The following is a 21,299-nucleotide window of genomic DNA, read 5'->3' on the forward strand; positions in this document are numbered from 1 at the left end:
TTCATCTCACCACACGTCTCCACACGAGGACTGAACCTCGGACGTTCTGTCGTATTCACTCCTGCAGCATCTTTAGAGGGGGGGGGGGGGGGGGGGGGGGGGGCTGTCTCACTCACCTGCCTCCACCTGCAGATAACAGAGCAGGAGAGGAAGACAGGAGGATAATTGAAGCAGCAGCATATGCTAATATTTAGTCATTTAGAGGGTCCAGTGTGTGTGTGTGTGTGTGTGTGTGTGTGTGTGTGTGTGTGTGTGTGTGTGTGTGTGTGTGTGTGTGTGTCTGTGTGTGTGTGTGTCTGTGTGTGTCTGTGTGTGTGCGTGTGTGTGTGTTGCCACTCAGTATCTGGGCGGAGGAGCATCTCCAGTTTCCCGGCTCACAAAGACAATAAGGGCCGTTCTGTAGCAGCCCTGATTCTCCAGCGTCCTGCAGAGACGTGGTGGGTCTTCAGGGGGACACCCCCCCACCCCCCCGCCTGGCTCATTACCAGCCCCTCTTCTCCTCTCTCTCTTTCAATCTCTCCCTCTCTCTCAAGCTCTTGTATTCGTCTCTCTCGCTCCTCTTCCTCGCTCCTCTTCCTCCTCACACCTGTTCTTTCTTTATTCCCAGTCTCTGCCACAGAACGTCCTCCGTGTTCCAAAGTGTAAATTCACCACGTCCCCCTCGCACCACGTCCCCCCCTCCTCCCGGATGGTTCTCACACCTCAGACCCAGTTCAGCATCTCACCTCAGTTGTGCAGGATTTATGATCTTTTTTAAATCATGATTCATGCTGTGTCTAAAACAAGAGGGCGCGTTGCTGCCTGACTCACTGAGTGCGTGAGGGACTGCATCTCCCATCGAGGGGGGGGGGGGGGGGCGTGCTGTCCTGCAGCCTTGGTTCAATAATGCATCAGTCCAGAGCATCGTCCATACATCATTCAGAGGACTCCTCTTTCCTCTCGCTCTGTGTTTCCTGACCTCGTAACTAGTTTTTACTTCAAACTGTAAAATACTCTTTCTTTATGAGGCAGAAGGATCATAATAAATAAATTAAATCATCTCTTGTCTGAAAGCGCACATCACGAGACCACTCAACGTGTGTGTGTGAGTCTGCGTCATCATCTCCAAACATCTCCGTTTCTGTCCGTCCAGACTAAAACACTGAGTTTTGAAACTTCTCCAGTTTAACCTGGTTAGCTCCTCGTCGTGTGGAGGTCACCATCGTGACTGCTGCTCTATGAACCTCATTGTGTTTCAAATGGAAACAATCTCCATCCAAACAAGTGTTTCAGCTCAGAATCAGGACTTTTTAAAATCGCAATTATTGACGGGACAGTTTCTCATTTCCAGTTATTTTCCCTAAAAACTCTCCGACTGTCTCCTTTGTCTTTTATGTCTCCTTTGTCTTTTCTGTCTTGTGTCTCCGTCGTCTTCGGGTCCCAAAGAGCTGGAGCGTGAAACTGGAGCCTCAGATAAAAGCACTGGGTTATTGGGTTATCGAACGGGGGGGACAAGGAGCCGCTGGTGGTGCTGGTGGAGGTGGCGGGGGGGGGGGGGGGGGGGGGGGGGGGGGGGGGGGGGGGGGGGGGGGGGCCAGAGAGCGGGAGTCACAGATTTACAAAACAAATGAACGGTTACTAGAGAAGAGAGGAGGGGAGTAATCTGAGCACTGCACTGCATTCACATTAAACAACTAGACACCCCCCACCCAGACACACACACACACACACACACACACACACACACACACAACGTCTTGCCCTCAAGCAGCATGGAGCCGTCTTTCAATCCACATTCAAAGAGCGAGTCTTCAGGGACAGACAATAGCAGCACATGCATATATTTGGACATGTAATGAGGGCACAGCCCACCAATTAAGGAGGACTAGTGTGTGTGTGTGTGTCTGTGTGTGTGTGTGTGTGTGTGTGTGTGTGGACCACTAGTCCCGGCAGGGGATGGAGACGGAACCCAGCGGAGGGGAACCGACCCCATTCAGAGCTGGTAATCCAATTCTGAAAGCTGTCTTTCAAGAGAAGGAGGGTGTGTGTGTGTGTGTGTGTGTGTGTGTGTGTGTGTGTGTGTGTGTGTGTGTGTGTGTGTGTGTGTGTGTGTGTGTGTGTGTGTGGTGATCACAGCTTCGGATGTGTCCTTGATGGCGGCGAACTTGAACCTCAATCTGACCCTATTCTTCTGTGGAGGGGGCTCAGAGACAAAGCTCCATACTGTCCATAGGGGAACCCACTGTTTCTTACACCAACCTACACACACACACACACAGACAGACACACACCACAGGTGAGCTCAGCGTCTTATCTGTTTCTCTCTCTCTGCTTCAGGAACCTGTGAATAACCCCCACAGTGAGATGGAGAGTCTCACTGCTGCTGTATCTCCCAAAGTCAAGTCAAGCAATACAATCCTATTTTATTTCCTCATACAACAAATACACTTCTGCTTCATTTCCATGATTTCCAACTTGTGTATGTATGCTTGAATTGTGCAGAACATATCTGGAGTAGAGTCTCGACGTCCTCCTGCACGATGAGAAGGTTTCTGACATTTTCACCCAATCACGGTGCAATCAAGGCAAAGCACTTGAGCACAATTCACCCGGAGCTCCCACCGCGCACTTCCACACAAATAACCCCAGTAGCTGCTGGAGAGAGCAGCAAGTGTGCGACACACGAAGACGTGGTTATAGAAATCATAACAACTGTGCGGAGGAGGCTTTACACTTGACTTGGTGTCAGGTTGGTTTTTGTGGCGAGAAGGAAATTGTGTTTGTTAGAGTCCGACAGGCTTGTGTGTGTGTGTGTGTGAGTGTGTGTGTGTGTGTGTGTGTGTGTGTGTGTGTGTGTGTGTGTGTGTGTGTGTGTGTGTGTGTGTGTGTGTGTGTGTGTGTGTGTGTGTGTGTGTGTAGGCCTGTTCAAACCAAGCGATGCAGAGCTGTGTGTTGTCAGGGAGCTGAACGGGATCTCGCCTCAACACTCACATGCATAACAATCCCTAATGATTAGAGCCATTGGACAGAATATGAAAGATAATTATGAACATGGTCCCTTCACTAAAGGAACAGCAGCATGAAGACAGAGGCGTCATGTTAACACACTTCACTGTCTTCTGTGTGTGAAGCTATTTGTTCCTTCGAGGTCATTTCACACAACTGCAGCTGAACGCTCTGGTTTGTGTCCTCAGGAGAATAGAAACCTTTCAGAGTCAGAGAAGCAGCGTGGACATCACGTGGAGACAGAAACAGACACGTTCAGATCAGTTGAAAACATTCAGTCTTTATTCGTCACCTCCACCACCGTCACTGTAAAGCTGCTGTGGCCCCTCGCTCGGATTGTCTCCGGACATTTTACCCGAGCCCAGTCCCAGAATCACAGAAAACAATAAAAAGTCATTCTTCTTAGTTCACAGATAAGTTCATAAACAGAGGATGGAAATAAATGATGAAGATGCAGCCACTCAATGACCCTGACACCGGGAGAAAGAAGCCCAGGTTCATGTTCCACTGAAGCAGAATTACAGAAGAGCTTTGCAACATCACTGGAAGAGAAGACGGAGCAGAGGAGGTGTTCTTCGTGTTACTGGCCCTCTGGCGTTTCCCGAGAGGAACGGCCGACCCTTCGCCGCGACGGGAGGACCGACTCGTACAATCAGCTCTTTGGCAGCCGGAGGAGAAACGGATCAGAAATGAGCAGATGAGGGGAAATAACGATTCTTCAGCTGGATCATGGATCCACCTGCTCTGATCTACTACAGGAATGTGTGCAAGCATCAGTTTATGACTGTAACTCACGTACCGACAGTACATCTCAGCTGTAATATTAAATACGGTGAAAGGTTATGGATCAGTTGCAGGTTTCGTGGCAGAGCTTATGGAAATAGAATATATAAACCCGACAAACCAATACATTTGAAATCCCCTTCAAACAATCACATGGCTTCATGAAATAAAAGCTTTATTTAAAAAGATATTTTGAACAATGAATTGGAAGTGAAATAAAAACGACCCTGTTTGTGTGAAAAGCAGCAACATGAAGCTGATTGTGAGAAGTAGTCAGAATATTCTGACTTACACATTGTTTGTGTTTACTCATAATGTTTTATTCATATTGAACGAGCTGTCGACATCAATCCTTAACGAAGGAAAAGAAATCTACAAAAACAGTGTTTTCTTATTTTACAGCAGATTCACAATTCAGCACTTTCATTCAACGCTGAGATGATTTAGTTTTTAACAACTGAACTCGAATGAATTAAAACCCAGTTGAGAATGAGCAGCAGCAGCAAACCCACCATGTTCTTTGCTTTTCTTGCTGCCAACAAATCCCCTGAAAAGACGAAGAGCCACAAGCGACCGAGCGCAGTCCTCCGGGCGCTGCACCCAAACCCCTTCAGCTCCACTTCCACTGAGACACTTGGTGCAAAGACAGAAAACGTCGGACTTGTGGATGTGCACATTTGGTCCAGGGCTTCACATCGCTTACTGCAGGAGAGCGAATCTGATTAGTTCAAAACGAGTGAGACCTTTAAAGACGTCTTCAGCACAATACAGATTCCTCTTTGTTGGTCTTTTCATGGGCTTTGTTCAAATAAATAAAAAGCTTGATCCTTTACAGTGTAACGAGTTTTTACAGTGTACGTGTCTTCAGGCATCAGCAGACCTATCTGAACACAAGTCAAATAAATATGAACTGCTGTGCATCTCGTGCTTTTTAAAAGCAGAGGTTCAGATAAGCACACTTCAGAATTCAGATATTCACCGAGTCTTCCGACCACCGGCGCATGGAGTGGTTGGAAGATTCAGTTCAAGCGACTACGCTTGTTTCAATGTGCGGTTTTCAGAAGTGGTCTTTGTAGTTTTGCATTATGTAAAACACGTTTACCATTAATATTTCACGCTGTTGCCACATGCCTCGTTCCATCGCCTCATGTGCTGAACCTGTGACGACCTGCTTACTCGATGGAAAAGCACGAATTTCAACCAATGAGTCGTGAGAAATAACAGTTAAAAATAGGAACGGGGCTCTTTTAGTCCCGATAATAAATTATACATAGTTTTAATAACTATTTGTTGGCATGGCAACAAATGGAAAATAAAATGGAACGACTCTCTCTCTCTCTCTCACACACTCGCACACACACCCAGACATCCTTACACCCCCCCCCAGTTACTTAGCGGCGCCCTGCTGATCACTGGAGGAATAAAAGAACATAAATTACACATTAAATATGAGCAGAATGCATGAAAACAGAGACCGTCACCAACCCAGACCCGTCCTCCTGCACTTCTGGGTTTGGAATGAGCGTCTTTCACCTGGTCCAAAGTGTCCTGCATGAACATGTAAGGCCGTGTAACCCCAGCACGTGGGCCATAGGAGGGCTGCGAGACGATTAACTATTCAAACACCCACAGTCTCCGAGTCTTTGTCCTGTCCAGTTGCTTTACGTTTTCAGTGTGTGTGGTAAGGTGGCGCTGCTGGTAGCTCAGTAAGTCCTTTAGTGTCGAGCACGTAGACCTGGACATCTTATTGCAATAACACCCAAGATTCAAAATAAAACCCCACATAATAACACACAGGACGTGCTTTGGGCTGGTGAGGAGAGCTGGACTGACCCGGGGGGGGACCAGCCGGGACGAGGGGACGGAGGAGGGGTAAGAGGTCGGGTTGGAAGGCTGCTGGGAGGAAACCAGAAGACAGACTCGTGTGTTGATGGTGGCCCAACTGACTAGCACACAGTTTTTAGGCTTACCGTTTTCTAAACTGGTTTTCTAACCTCCCATCCCTCCACTGCTTTGGGGTCTAGAGAAGAAGAGAAGACTTGTTTCTTGTGCTAATGGTTGGAGGTTGTCTCAGTGTCTGTCTCTTAGGATTGTCTCTGGAGACCTGACAGCTGATCCCTTTATGTCATTATGTCTCTCTCAAGGACTTCAAGTGGCATATGTGGGGGGGGGGGGGGGGGAGAGAGAGACTGAAAGAGTTTGAATGAAAGTAAGTAACGTGATACTGTACCAGTGTGATACACACAAAGCCCACTCTGTGCCTCACAATAGGCCTGATATCACCACTTCTTTCTGAGTCCTGGCTGCACAGAACAGATCTGCTTCAAAAGAGCCACTTTCCCCCCGAACCCCCCGAACCCCCCGAACCCCTCTCCCATCGCTCGGCCTGCAGAGGTGTGCAGCTGAGCCCGGTCCAGTGTGGGTTTCTCCCGCCCTTTGTCTGCCAGCGCTGATTTGCTTCCACAGACCAGAGAGGGGAAGGATTCAAGTTCAGGTCCAGATGGGTCTCGTTCCCCTTTCCCTCCTGTTTCCTCTTTTATTGTTTTATCCCAAATGCTGCGTTGAAGGAACAGGAGAGACACAGATTCAAGAGCAACCCAGTCTTTTTCCAAGCATGCCCGTGTTTCCAAACCCCCCCCCCCCCAACATCCACCCAACAGCCAATCACGGTCTCGTGGATCAGGGCAGAACAATGCAGTGTGTTGGGCTCCCATCATTATATTCAAGTCTCTGTTTTCCCAACTATGAGGCCTGGATCTATGAGGATTTAGACCCTAACTTAGTGGTCTGACTTTGAGATCCTGCAGCAGGCTTCGAGGTGGCCATGGGCCGAGTCCCTAGAGGACCTGGAGCTGCAGCCGGCTGTGGACTGCGATGCCGAGGCAGGACCGTGCGTATGGGCTGCTGGAGGGTGTGTGACTGCTGCTGAGGCCGGAGCTGGTAGACTCGGCGGTAGCGCAGCGACTGGGAGCGTAGGAGAACCCGTGTGTACTGGATCTCTGGCAAGATGAGCTTGAGGCAGAGCTCCTGGGCCTGACTCGAGAACCCACTGCTGAGATTCATCGGTAGGTCGTAGCCCACAATGTCGACCTTTCCACTAGGCTGCCACGGTCGAAGTTCCTTGTTTTTGATCTGTGCTGCCGACCGAAGTGGCATCCGGTCACCAAAGCAGCTTCTCATCAGCCTCTCCTGGGCTCGCCGGAGGAGTCGCACCTCCCTAGCCACGCAGGCTGGGCCTAGGGCTGACAGCTGGCGCCACAGGGAGGCGTTAAAGTGGTCATAGAGACGTGCATCTAAGGAATTCCAGGCACGGATCTTTGCAGGAAGTCCCGGTGTCAGGCTGCGCTTTGAGCTCGGCGTCCTCATGTTGAGCTTGACATAGAGGATGTCGTCGAGATCCCAGGAGAGGAGATGGCGAAGGAGAACCAGCGATTCATCAAAGTACTCAGCGATCAACACCAGGGAGAAAACTCTGTCCACCTCTGCCACAAAGGACCGCGCATATGCCACATCTGTTGTCGGCCGGTCCTTGTCTCCGCCCAAGTCGAAGGTCAAGGAGTTGCGTGCGTACATGGAGTCTTTTTCATCAGCGCGGTAGTAACGCCAGGGCTCCTCTAAGAACGCCTCCAGGGAGCCGTTGGGGACCCTCTTGAAGCTCTGACAGTGCTGGTTGTAGTAACTGAACAGGGACTCGAACATGTGGCCGGGCTCCCTCAGTATTGTGACATATATGGTGTCGTTGGGCATCAGGCGTTGCAGCTCCGCCTTGTTGAAGCGCATGTGGCTGGTGATGATATTTGGAGGCAGCGTGTGGGGATGCACAAAGTGAGAGGTGAAGGAGCGTGGGTAGCAGAACTGGTGGCTGCAGGCCTGCACGGGCAACGCCGCCGTCAGGTTGTTGCGCTCGGCAAAGCGGAACAGCAGGTTCTGCATGGTGGTGCTGGCCGTTTTGTGGGTCTTGAGGAAGGCCACATTGGTGTGTTTGGGTTTCAGGCCTGCGGCAGGGTGGGACTGGATGGCAGGACAACCGAGGTGGAAGGCCTCCATGGTCCTGGAGGAAAAAGAAGAACATGTAATGCTTTAGTTGATGCTTCAGAAGGAGGAGGAGCTTCTTCAGCTGAAATCATGACATTAGAGACAGAACTGCAGAGACACTGGACACATAGAGACGGTGCTGTAAATTAAAGGAGAGTGGGGGGGGCAGTGGAGACTGTGTCTTTTAAACGTGACCAGATCTTATGTTACGTGTGCAAACCATCGACTAAATCAAGATGGACGACGTGTCTCCACTTGGAGTCTGCACACCAGTGTGACAACAACTACTTAAAATGTGTTTGTAAATATGTCCCATCCACTAACATGGTGGAGGCAGGACCACCAGGGCCCCACTAACGTCATGCATCTGTATATACAGTCTCTATAATTATGTATTTACATCTTGTTGCTGTATCCAGAACAGGATCCCTGTAGTGAAGCTGTAATGAATATTCATGACAGAGATGTACTACAGCAGAAACAGCTTCATCCCACATGTGGTCCTGCTGCACCACGATCCTCTGCAGTTCTACAGCAGCAGCTCCCGAGGCACATTTTGAAAAGATGTGGGAACAATGTGTGAAAAGTGGAGGAAGTGGGAGGAGTCTGAGAAGAGGTTGTCAAAGATCTGTGTTCCCTGCACTTTTATAATTGGTCCCCCCCCCCCCCCATGTGAGTGTATAATGAGCCAGTCCGGCTTTTACAGAGGACTAGATTTGCCATAGTTAAGATTTTTCCGTGTATTTATTCCAGATGGGCTCACACTATATAAATATATATATATTCTAGTGTGAGTGCTTGTTTGCATACGTGTGGGTGTGTTTCAGTCACTCACCAGCTGAAGTGGCCCCCATGGTGCAGCAGGAGACTGACAGTACTGATGGCCACGAAGACCAGGAATATCTTCCTCTGCGACATCTCGCCTTCAGCGCGTCACTGGGCCTGTGGGAGGCGGAGAGGAGAAGAGCGAGAGTGAGTCGAGCGGAGGACGCCAGCGAAGGTAGAGAAGGTAAAGAACGAGGGCAGGTGGAGGCGTAATGACAGAGCAAAATGAGAATGAGGTGGAAGGAGAGCGCCGGTGAAAACAGGCTACGGGGAATTATGAAACGAGAGGGAGGTACAGGGGGGGGGGGGGCGATCAGAGGACGTGGGAATGAGGAATGAGCAGAAAGGGAGAAAAGGGAGGAGAGAGGAAGAGAGACGAACATGATGAGGAGGATTTATTCAGAAAATAATTGCTGGTATCCATTAGCAGGAGAGGGAAGCATGACGTGGCTCGGTCGCTCTGCAGTGACACAGCGAGTGACACCTTCAGTACCGGCCACCGCTGTGAGTCACTGCTGCACACTGTTAGAGTCTCTGGGCTCAAACCCTGGACAGATGGTCGGCCCGTCCTCAACCAGGGGACACTTCACGGTGAGCGGGACAAACTCCACATGTCACTTGACCCTCGCTGCTGCAAAGGAACCTGGAGGGAGTCCAAGCATCTCACTTGCATAACAATGGCCGACGTCCCCCCCGTTGATCACCTCGTCCTGTTGACATCGTCGTCACGTGGATTCGGTACCAGCGCCTCTGCCCTGCTCGTCGGACCACGACTGAATCTTCACAAGAAAAGTCAACTCTGTGCTTTTGCTCTTTCTAAACCAAAATCCACACAGTTCCCATCGCCGAGCTTTCCCTGTGCAGTAGTGGAGTGCCTTGCTTTAGGGCAACTCGACAGACTTTGAAGGGAGGAAGGTCATCACTTATTCATAACCCCCCGATGCACTCAGCCATTCTGGGCCTCACACCCAAATCTCTGGTGTACAGCAGAGTTTGGGTCTGTGGACACGTCTTCCACACTGATGGACGTCGGAGGGACGCACTGCGTCTGCAAGGCCAACGAGCCGATGCATGAAGCGGACGATCATCATCATCCGCTCGTTTGCTGATTGTTTGAAAATATCCTGAAATGATCTAATTGATGCAATAAAAACTGCAGATGCAAAAAAAGAAAAATGGTTTTAGCTCATTTGAGAATCTGAAACCAGATCACAAGTAACTTACATACAACTGTTACCAGGGAAACAGAAAACTCAGTAACGAGGCAAGAAACAGGAATTGGAGAGTTTTCCATGAGGCAGCACAAGCTATTGTACAACTTTATTTTTTAAAGCTATTTCAGAGGCGCACACAGACACACACAGACACACACAGACGCACACAGACGCACACAGACACACACAGACGCACACAGACACACACACAGACACACACAGACACGGCTTAGTGTTCTTCTTTCATAAGCTGCATGATGAAATTGTTTTCTGGGCTTAAGAGAAGGATTCAGCTCCGTTTAGCAGAGGAAGACGTCAGAAAACAACTCACAGCTATTTTAAGGTTGAGAAAAGGTCACTTCATCCTCTTTAATAAATGAAATGTTGTTGGTTTGGATATGATTCCTCTCTTTTCATTGTACAGCCTCAGTAACCGGAGACACTGGACGTGTGAACATTTCATTTGAGCAACTTAACCATCAGATAATCTGAACGGTCGTCATCGCTTATTAAATCTGATCCCAGTAATTAGATGTGACAACCAAAATGATAAAAGATGCAAATTGAAATCAGCCGGCACTCACACCAAGATAACAGTCCCGTGTGAGAGCAACATTTAAATCTTCCCCTTCGTGCTGAGCAAACACTGAACCACTTCTTTTTGAGCCTGTGTTCAACTTCACATTGAGTTTTGTGGAAATCCGTTCAGCAGGTAATAGAATAAAACAAAGATTTATTGTGACTATCGCAGCTTCTTGCTCAAACATCTTGATATTCTTTCATGAAATGGAACCGGATGAACTTTTCATTGCTTCTCTAAGAAAACGTCACCTTTTCCCGGCCAGTTAATTAGATTTCAGTTCGAGAGGCTTCTTCCGCTCGAGGTCGAGTCCTGTTCGCATCAGACAAAGTCGAATGAAGCAAATCTCAGAAAGACAAACCGACGCACAACGATTCAGGGAGAGGTCGGCGTCGGCAAAGTGCGGCTGATGAGAGGCCGACGTCTGCAGCACGAGGAGGGTGTTTCATGTGTGTGTGTGTGTGTGTGTGTGTGTGTGGGGGGGGGGGCGGTGGAGGTAGATCGTGTGTCACACAGAGTTAATAAGAAAGGGATTTAAGTGGCTTTCAGTCGACTGACATGACCTCTCCGTCTTCTCCCTGCACCGACGCTGCGGCCTCGTTAATTAACCAGGTCTGATTGGGATCGCCGCAGACGAGAGGACACCAGATCCCCCGGTTAGCGGACGAGCATTCAGAAAGAGGCGGTGGGGGGGCAGGCAGCAGAAGAGATACCCGTCTTGTTGGTACATCGATTGAATGATTAAATGAGGGCTAATCCACGAGGAGGCGGGTCATGTAGAGGATTTCCACACAGAACGATGAGGATTAAAAAAGAAGAACCTGCTGTGAGGAGGAGGAGGACGATTTTACATTTGACATCGTGGTCACTCAAAGATTTTAAATTAAGAGCGCTCACTGGCTCATTCTGGATGTTTCGCTCTTCACGGAGGCAAAAGGCCGTGATCTCAGCTGGTTGCCGTGGTAACACGTTGTGCTTAGCATAGTGTGGGATTGAGATGAAGTGTTTTGATCAGGAAGATATTGGAGAATATCTAATTGTGGAGAGTCCGTCTCTCTTCACTTTATTTAATGTGACCAGTCGTGTTTCTCGTATGAATTTAAGCTGCACGATGAATCGTACTAACACGCGATCTTCTGTTTCTTCAGAACCGTGAAGACCTAGTTTAAGCTTAAATTTCACTATTATACTTCTGCACCGATCTGATGACCTTTGACCTTTCTCCTCTGGGACTTTTACCGCTCGAACGATGTGTGAGGTTTCATACTAATAACACACACACACACTCATGCCTATATATGTGTACATATGTGATGCATCCTAAGCCGCCAACACACCAGTAGCTTATGCACATATATGAACACGCAGTCACGCAGCTGTTCGGAGCACCGTCACCGGGGCGACGACCCAAAGAGCAGCCATCGGTGACAGGATGTCTGTTGCCACGGGAAACCAAGGGCAAAACACACTGTGCCGTCTGACACTGTGACTGGGTGATGTGAACAATGTCCTGGAGGGAGCACTAGCATGAGCGCGGCCCTGCCGCCGTGAACCAGCGCTGAGGCGTCTGCTGAGGTGGAGATCACGGGTTCAAGGGTCACATCCCAGAATTCACTACATCTACCTCCGCATATCTCACATCGCTGTGGTTTCTGTACGTGTTGAGACATCTGCCTCAGCTTCATTAAATCAAAGTGGATTCATGTATTTTTTAATGAAAATTACATTAAATGGTTAATTCAACACTTTCTTATCACCTTTTTAATAAGTTTAGGGACTAAAAGAGGTTGAGAACTATATAAATGTTGAAAATGCCAAATCTACTTAACCATCAGATAAAGAGCAAAGTGCTTCACTGAAGTACAAATGTTAACCATGAAACAAATGTGGGAAAGTAGCCATCAGTTTCCATGTAAGTGAACCTTACTTTAAGGTTTTATCAATATATATATTAATATAATCAGCAGACAACGACTCCACAGGAAACACTGTAATTAATCTACTTTATTCCTCCTCATGAAACCTGCTGCGTCGTTCACACGTGAGAGGCGAACTCCAGAGAAAGACTTAATACTGCTGGAGTTCAACTCAACAACTAAAGATCCGGCTCTAGTGGACTTACTGGTTTCATAAGGGAACTGTGGGCCCTTCCAGTTCAGGGAACATGACTGAAGGTGAATCGCAGGGCGAAGCACAAACAGCAGACGAACAGAAAACTTTCTGCATCTTTGGACAGAATGTGTTTTTCAGGCCTGTGGAGGCGATCGAACGTCCTCCTGATGAAAAGTCCTTGAGCCGAACCCTGGATTCCTGCGGCTGTGCAGGTCTGACTCATCAGGAATCCACAGACATGTGCTTATTATGGACAAACTGCACGAGGGGACATGCTGGAGACACAGAGACGGGGACAACTGGAGCGGCTGCGGAGCCGAGAATGTGACAGCTGCAGCCGACAGAACCTTGACTGGCTCACATCTGCAGCTGCTCAAGGACAAAGATGTGTTTGTCCTGGTTTGAGACTGAAGTGAAGAGTGAAACGCTTAAAACTTTTAATATGGATAAATCATTATGGGCGTGTGTGTGTGTGTGTGTGTGTGTGTGTGTGTGTGTGTGTGTGTGTGTGTGTGTGTGTGTTAGGTTGTTTTGGGCTATCTATGAAATCTATTTTCCAGGAAGACTGCTTACGTCTGAGTCTTTATCTCTGAAATCCCCAAAATCAATCTGAGATATGAGGCTTGAAATTATTTTCCACAGTGTTGCACCTCCCCTCCCGCCCCCCCCCGCTGCTCCACCCGTCCACTTCACGCCGCCTGGTGAAACCACAGACCCTCCCTCACGGAGGGCTGCAGATACTGGGAGGTGAAGATAGAGGCTCCTCTGTCGCACTGTCAAATCAGCGTGTAATGAATTCATCACAAGAGATATTTGTTCCTAACTTCTCACTTGATTGGATGAGTACACTGAGTACATCAGTGAATACAGAGAAATGCTCGGCGTGCGCTTGAAGGAGATGAAAATAACAGTTTAACTCGAGCGCTGGAAACATTGGAGCCACCTTGAATGCAGCTTTGTCTAATTGACTCTGAAATCACGTTCCGCCTCATTGCTGTTCTGGAGGAGGAACAGATATAACTGTCACTTACTGTTTATCTGTCTTCTAATTTCTCAATGAAGTTCACCACAGCTGCTTTCAGACACTTGAACCGATCCCGAGGTTCTGTACGTGACAGAGTGTCTCCGGACATGTTCCTGAACCTGTCCTGCAGCCCTCTGGTCAAATGGATCAAATTGGATCATTTTAGGTCCCGTAGGTTAATTCAGTTTTTAAGCGTCTATTTGTTATTTGACTCTAATCCACATAATCAAACTCACGACGAAGAGGAAAAGTCGCAGAATCAACAGATTCAGGACAGGAACCTTAAAAAAAACTCCTAAATCTGTAATATTAGTTAAGATATTTCACTTCGGACTCAATTTTCTGGACATTTTAGTAAATTCATGTATGAAATCAGCTTCTGTGTGTTTTCTCATCTTCTCCTTTCTCTTCTGCTGAATCTATTTCATGGCCTCGGGCTGATAACAACCAGCTTTATTAAAATATAAAGGAAGGTAAATAGAGGAAAGAACCGAGGCGGTGATCAGACCGACAACAAACTCTGCTCCTGCTCCTTTCAGAAGAACAACGGGCGTCCCGACGGAGCGGGGCTGTAACAGAGGGATTCAAAAAACCTCAGCGTCATCGTGCAAATACAAGGTTTTGCTGCAGTGCATTAAACCATCAGGTGGCACAATGTGGTAAAGTTCAGCTTCTGTTTGGAACGATGGCGTCAGAAGATCAGATAAATGGCTCCGAGAGAAACTTATCAGAGTCTTGTAACTGTACGACTCAACGCTCAGATTGTATTTGATCTTTGAATCAATAATCTGTACGGAGCAATACAGAGATGTGATGGATACATGGGTTTTAAAAGGTTGGCAATATGGTTATCAACTCTTATGTCAATGTGTCAAACTGTTCCAGGATCTGAACGTTGATCCGGATCCACTTCAAACTTTAATCACTTCTTCACTGCATCATGCCCCACCCCTCCATAAAATATTATGGGAATCGGTTCACTAGTTTTGTCGTAATCCTGCTAGAAAATACAATGAAAAGCAATAATCCTCTTGACAGAGATAATAACTATAATGAAAACCTCAAATCTAAACAAATGCTTTGTTTATTCTGTAAAATAAAAGTTTGAATATCCATAAACACAGATTCCGACGCGTCTCTGAAAGGCTCATATTGTCCAGTTGTTCAGTTTAAACTTTATCAACACCGGCAGTTTGGGTTTCTTGAAAATCCCTAAATTGATCGTTTATTGATTTATTTCTCGTCTCGTCCGTATTCGGACTCGATCGGTTTCTGAACTCCGGACGACGACAGAACAAAGAAGCCGTTTCCTGACATCAGATCACAAAAGGTTGAATTATTTATCAGCAGAGAAGCGACTGAGAGCAGCGTTCGGTGTTTGTGAATCCAACATGTCGGAGGAGCCTCAGATCATCACAGCTTCTGTCTCAAGACTTTCTCTCTTTCCCTTATCGCTCTCCCTCCAATCCTCAGTACTTTAATCTGAACTGCAGCCTTCCTCCTCCTCCTCCTCCTCCTCCTCCTCCTCCTCCTCCTCCTCACTGTATCCTTACAGTAAAGGCAGTGCAGCCTCTCTGACCAGCGTCCCTAAGGTGCTCTGTAAGCATCTGCCCCACCCTGTTCCTGGACCTGTTAGAGACGTGATCCAATCCCAGCACACATCTGTCTGAGAACATGTATGTTAGTGTGTGTGTGTGTGTGTGTGTGTGTGTGTGTGTGTGTGTGTGTGTGTGTGTGTGTGTGTGTGTGTGTGTGTGTGTGTGTGTGTGTGTGTGTGTGTGGATCATTACTTGTCTGCAGGGGAGACTCTCTGCGGACCCCTGATACAGGCTTCATCTCCCCCTAAATGACCCCCCAGAGAGAGGGATGAGAGCACGGCGGAGAGGGGGGGCGGGGGGGAGTGGAGGAGGGAGGGAGGACGAAAAGATGAGATTGGACAAGTAGGAGAAGGTGGAAGGAGAAAGTGAAGAGAGCCGGAGATTGATTGGCACAATCAACATCTTGTACTTGCACTTATTGAAGAACGTCTCTAGACGACTTCTTCTTACCGGAGACTCTTAGACGAGAGACAGGACACATCAGCAGAGAGAATTGTCCCTCTGGACAAGTGACAAATGACAAGAACACACTCTGTTTTCTGTCTGTGCACATAAACACGACGTCGGCGGTTTGATCCCCACACTGGGTTGAGTGTGTTTGGTGTCACTGGCAGAGATGTGATAACGACGGACTGAAAGCAGCGGCTAAGGATGAAGGAAAGTGTACAACACATACTAGTGGAACATTATCAATATCCCATAATATCAGATGATCACATTAACTAAAAGGTCCATAAACGTGGCCACTTACACGTCAACACCCGTAAGTTCAATGCAGCGTCGGTGTCTAAGCTGCTGAAGGAAAGAAGGTAAACAGACGATACATCCTCCGAGAGTCAATGGAAAGATGAAGAACTTCTAATTCCAATGCTGTGAACATGTTGCAGTGGAGATGACGTTTCCCTTTCTGGAGGAGGACACTCCTCCCCACAGAAGAACAACGCAGGCGACGACTTCAGTTCTCCAGAAATGAACCAGAGGTTTGTAGCGTGCTCGTCTCTGGTGCCAGCGGAGAATCCAAAGATTCAGATCCCAAGCAGCCGTGACAGAGCAGAGGTTGCTGTTCCCTTTGTTTGGTGTCTCCCTCCCTCCTCGTTATTCATCTCCTGCTCAGGGAACTCAATGTGCTCCTGCTCCTCAGCTGTTCATTTACATAAGACGCAGGCCTCCTCCTTGCCAAATTAATTTGATGTTCCGAGGCAAAGCCCTAAAGCAGCTCCGCTAGATGGACTCACTGATTTCTTAGCCGGCCCGCGGCGCTCACATCAGCCCGGGCTCACACACACCGGGACAGGGGAGCAACTGTGGGTTTTCCACAAAGCCCCCGTGCCGCTCGGGGGGGCGGAGGAATCCAGCAGGTCTCCTCTTTGTGCTCCTGGTTTGTTGGACCACAGTTTATTCTGCTGCAGTGTTTTCTCCTTCTCACCAAAGAGGAAGGTCCCACTTCATCAGCATGTCAAACAAGCAACATCTATGAATTCCTGAGTAACCCCCCCTCCACCTCGCTCTGCAACCCCCCCCCCAACACGGCGAGCTTTGATTCTGCCAGAAAACCCAAAGAGCCGCCTGCACGCCGCAATTAGGCGTCAGCCACGTCCCGACTGGAGACAGATGGGACATTAAAGGCTCCTCAGCACCACAGCAGATTATGCACGAGCTTGTTTAAAGAGCTCGTCGGCTTTCATCAGCTCCACGAGGTGGACGGACGGAGAGGGAGGCCTGCGGTGAATACAGAGAACAGGACTTTAAGGAAACAAGGTAGAGACGTACGAGGCTGCGATGGAGGCGAGGACGCCCTGTGCTTCTCATCACTAGACAGGAAATGTTGTTGCACACCTGTAGTTTGAGGGAGACTGAACAATGTCCACTGAACAGACGTCATCACGCTGAACTCTGACCCCGGCTTCACACCCACTCTGCTGCATTTACAAACACAACCAACGCTAATGAACCGATGAGCCCCCATCGTGCAGGCAGCAATACGATCAACGCTGGATCCATGCAACTTCAAAATCCCTGCAAGCGAGTACGTCTCCCTCGAGAAGGCGGCGTCCTCATCCAGACCAATTATGACCGGGTCAAATGGGCTTAATTGGGCGTCGAGTTTGTTGATTATCAGCAGAGTGAATCACCACAGCTATCAAACTGACAGAGGAGAACTCCCTGTTCATCTGGTTGGGTCTGCAGTGATAATGGAGAAATAAAAAAAAAAAAGCAAATAAGCCATAATATTGTGGTTGGTGTTTTAAGATAAGGAGTAATTAGTGAGAGGAAGAGAGGAAGTCCAGGTTTCATTAGACCACCGAGGACGGGAGGTGAATATTAATCAAAAGCTACAAACATTCTCCTGAAATCCAGTTGCTCCGCACTTCTCTCAGAACATCACCGTGGAAGAAAAGGAATTTCTCAGGAAGAGCTAGAGAATCGGTCACATCCTTCCAACCAGGGCAGCTTCAGCATCTTGACCTTTCACCACTGAAACCTCATCACCTCACCTCTGAGTGACAGACTGATCAGACTGTAATAAGCATCACGGGGTCGTCTGGTGATTTGAAGAGCGGTGACAGCAGCTGATCATTTACCTGCAGGCCCTGAGGGACTCCACAGAGGAGCAGTCATTGTTCAGAAGCTCAAACACATCCACAGCTCCACCTGAACGTATCCTCTGAGGAACGCCTCGGGAACAAAGCTTCATTTTATTTGAAACTTCACATCTTACACATGATAAATGTCTTGTCTTCTTATTCTGCTTGATATTCAAAGGACTTCTGGACATAGAAGGTGTTAACAAGCGGGTTGTCCTCACTGACATCTTGGACCAGTGGACTGCACCACCTAGTGCCGTGCTTGAGGCTAAACTTCCTCCAGGACCAGTAAAGGATTCATCCATGATACAAGGCTGATGATGATCAGATGTAGAAAGAAAGAAATGATAATAAACTTAGTTAGTTCATCACTGTTACGGTGAAAGTGTATTCAGATTTTATTACTTCATTAAAACTACCAATACCACAATTTAAATATATTCTGCTGCTAATAAAATGAATGCATTCATAAAAATACACAAGAATAAAATGACTCTCTTGAGTAGATTATTAATGTGGTTGGATTAACATGATTGTACTCGTGCTATAGTGCAGAAGAAGTCTGAAGAGATTCAAGAGGAATCCATTCAAACTACTGGAATTATCAGGATATAATCTGGAGTCATCTTGTCAGAGGACAGAACTCATACTTTATACAGAACTCAGATTTGAAAACTGATTTATGAATCTGATTTCAGCTGCGTGGTCCCTTTGCTGTGGAGATGACGGGCGGCCCCGTTGTGAGTTCACACCCATGTGGCTGTAATGGCTCAGAGGCTCAGCTCAGAGGTCAGCGGAGAACTGCACTGGGGGGGGGGGGGGGGGGCGACTGTCACTTCCGGACCGGAGCAAAGCAGAATCGAAACGACGGACTCAAAGATTCCAGATTCTCCACAGAGCGTCAGCCCCGCTTTGTGCCGGGCGATGCCTCCGGATCGGCCGCCGCTCTGAGCGCAGCGGCAGAGACGGAACAATTATCCACAATGGAACAATAAACACGCTGTTCTCACAAGTTCCTCATTCTAAACATGTGAAAAGCAGATGGCGAGCTGCCTGGTGCCGCGGAGAGGGAGCGAGAGCAGGAGCAGCACAACCAGACCAAAGGTCGTGTGACCGCTCATCGTCTGCCTCAGGCTCATGTTGACGTTTGATATCCCACCATGATACGAGTTTTTCTTTAAACATAATTTGTGCCGACACTGCTTGGACCACACGGCGCCCTGTGCACCACACACACACACACTGGTGTGAATAAGTGATTAATAAAGGCCGAGTGCACGAGCAGACCTCAAAGCCACAGGAACACACTCTGCCCCCGAGGGTCCGGGCCTCTGCAGGAAACACCTCCAGCACTTCAGAGGCTCGTTAAGTTCTGCTCATGAGACCGAACCTCGTCTCAGGATGAAAACTGGGCAGAGTGAGAGGAAAGGGAAAGAAAGGAAACGGCCGAGAAACTGATGTTTGTATTAATGCTTTAGAAAGGCCTTTCAGCGTTTTCACCTTTTCAGCCATTGAACGAGCAACACAACGCAACACAACGCAACACAACACAACACAACGCAACACAATGCACTGCAAGTAAATCTGTTTGAATCCATTTTACCAGCTCAACATGGAGACAAGAGAAACACGTTCCTCGTGTGCGGAGCTTCTTTAAAGTGCTCAACCCTTCACAGAGCTCCGAGCTGCAGCCGGAGCTGAAAGCAGATATTCTCTTCACAGTATCTGGTGTCTGGATTATTTTGTGGGACTGATTCTATAGATAACGTATCGAATGGCTCGGTGTTACGGACTCTGGACCTGATAGCCGACGCGGTGTGTCCTTACTGACCGGGCTCATTTGTTCGGTTTGGTTTGATGTGGCTTTCTGTGCCGCCTTGCTTTCCTCAGGGGGGGGTGGTGTTCTCTCAGGGTTCATGGGAACAGCACCACAAAAACCCAAATGTCCATCAGACCTGGGATCCGGAGGAGGACGCGTCGACAGCTGCATCGGAACCCAGTTCATGTCAGAAGCTGAATAAGTGTGAGATTAATTCACTGTAATCCCACTTATATAAAAACTCTGATCTGATTATCTTCATCAGAACAAGTGACATAATCCAGCAGCTCTGTGTCCCGTCCAGGTTCTGGAGCCGTCAGCAGAGAGAGTTCCACCAGCACTGGAAACAGTATCCTCTGAGAAATCCACGCAAATGTCCAAAACACACAATGTCCCATTGAGGTGGATCCGCCCCCTGATCCGGGTCCAGATCCAAATCGGTTCCTTGGGTCCCGCCCACAGACTCTGTATGACACGCCTTCTGGATTCAGGCTTTAAAATGAAGTTCTCAGGTGATTCGTGTGTTTCAGCCGCTGCTTCTTTGTTCCTACGTTAAATACAATCACCTACTTCCTCCTCCTCCGCATGGTTTCCAGGTCAAATAACTGAGTGAATCTATATTTTGATTTACAGTTAATATTACTGTAATATTCTGAATCAGGGTTGTGACGGACAGAGCTCTTCTAAAGACCCAGCCTCCCACTCTGTGGAACAGCCAGGTATGTTGGCAGACGGCCATCCTGAGGGTGGATTCGCCAGGTAAGAGAGGAAATGCATCTGCTCCAGTGCAGATCATGTGTAACGTGCACATTGTGCACTCGCCTCTGTAGGTGCGTATCACTGCCTTGACAATGCAGCCTCCAAGTGAGAGTGAAACGCTGCACCGCTGACTTCAGACCAGCTCGTGGTTGTTCAATCACACGATCTCCTTCTACTGCCTGAAGATGCCAAACAGAAGATGCTGACCACAGCTCGATCCACGTGCGCTCCGACGAGAGGAACCCACGTGAAGACACTAAGACCTGAATCCGCCTCCAGTGGGACGTTAGCAATTCAAAGACCTGCATCATATCGTTTTCTGCCCGGTTGCAATTAATAGTCAGATTCCATATAATTAGTTATTTGATAGATTAATATAAATATAAATAAAGCTTTGAAAATAGCAAAAACTGAAATATAGCTTTTTCTTGGTGACTCATCAGCTTCATAGTGAGCGACTCTGAAGGACCGTGGCCCGACAGTCCCCGGGTAGAAACACCTTCACTCACTCGAGACTGGATCCTAACTGCACACACTCAAACATCTCCTCCTTTCACCAGGACCCATCCAGGACCTGATGTACAGCAACATGTCCACGGCTCCCTTCTGACCCAGACTTCCATCTGCTCTGGGATCTGTCCAGTAGTTTTTGCGTAATCCTGCTGACTAACAGACCAACGCGGCGGTGTGACCGACCACAACAACAGCCGGACCGAGCTAGTTCTCAGTATTAATAATGAATAAAGCGTTCTGTGTTGCGTGGAGGCCCCGTACCGGACTCTGCTATAATCTAATCCTGCGCAGCCCGTTTTAATCCAGGGTCGGATGGAATCTGGCTGTCGGACATCAGCAAGTAGATGAAAACGTTCGCACCGCGGGCCGCTCGCTGGAGCCGGGCCCGAGACATCCCTCGTCCATCTGTCTTCATCTGGCACCAGGCGTAACCGCGGAGAGCACCACAACAGAAGCCCTTTTAATTT

General features: G+C 48.3%; 1 protein-coding gene across 1 annotated transcript in view; it reads right to left on the reverse strand.

Annotated features, from left to right (window-relative positions):
- Positions 1-4,747: 4,747 nt before the first annotated feature.
- gal3st3 (galactose-3-O-sulfotransferase 3) overlaps positions 4,748-21,299 on the reverse strand; it is a 17,345-nt gene continuing 793 nt past the window's right edge. Inside the window, exons 2-4 of the mRNA XM_034614991.1 lie at positions 11,640-11,654; positions 8,639-8,745; positions 4,748-7,819 (exon numbers count right to left, since the gene is read on the reverse strand). Coding sequence (XP_034470882.1) covers positions 6,526-7,819; positions 8,639-8,721 — 1,377 coding nt within the window. The 5' untranslated portion in view covers positions 8,722-8,745; positions 11,640-11,654 and the 3' untranslated portion in view covers positions 4,748-6,525. The remainder of the gene's footprint in view (positions 7,820-8,638; positions 8,746-11,639; positions 11,655-21,299) is intronic.

Source organism: Hippoglossus hippoglossus, chromosome 18 (assembly GCF_009819705.1).
Source record: "Hippoglossus hippoglossus isolate fHipHip1 chromosome 18, fHipHip1.pri, whole genome shotgun sequence".
NCBI lineage: Eukaryota > Metazoa > Chordata > Actinopteri > Pleuronectiformes > Pleuronectidae > Hippoglossus > Hippoglossus hippoglossus.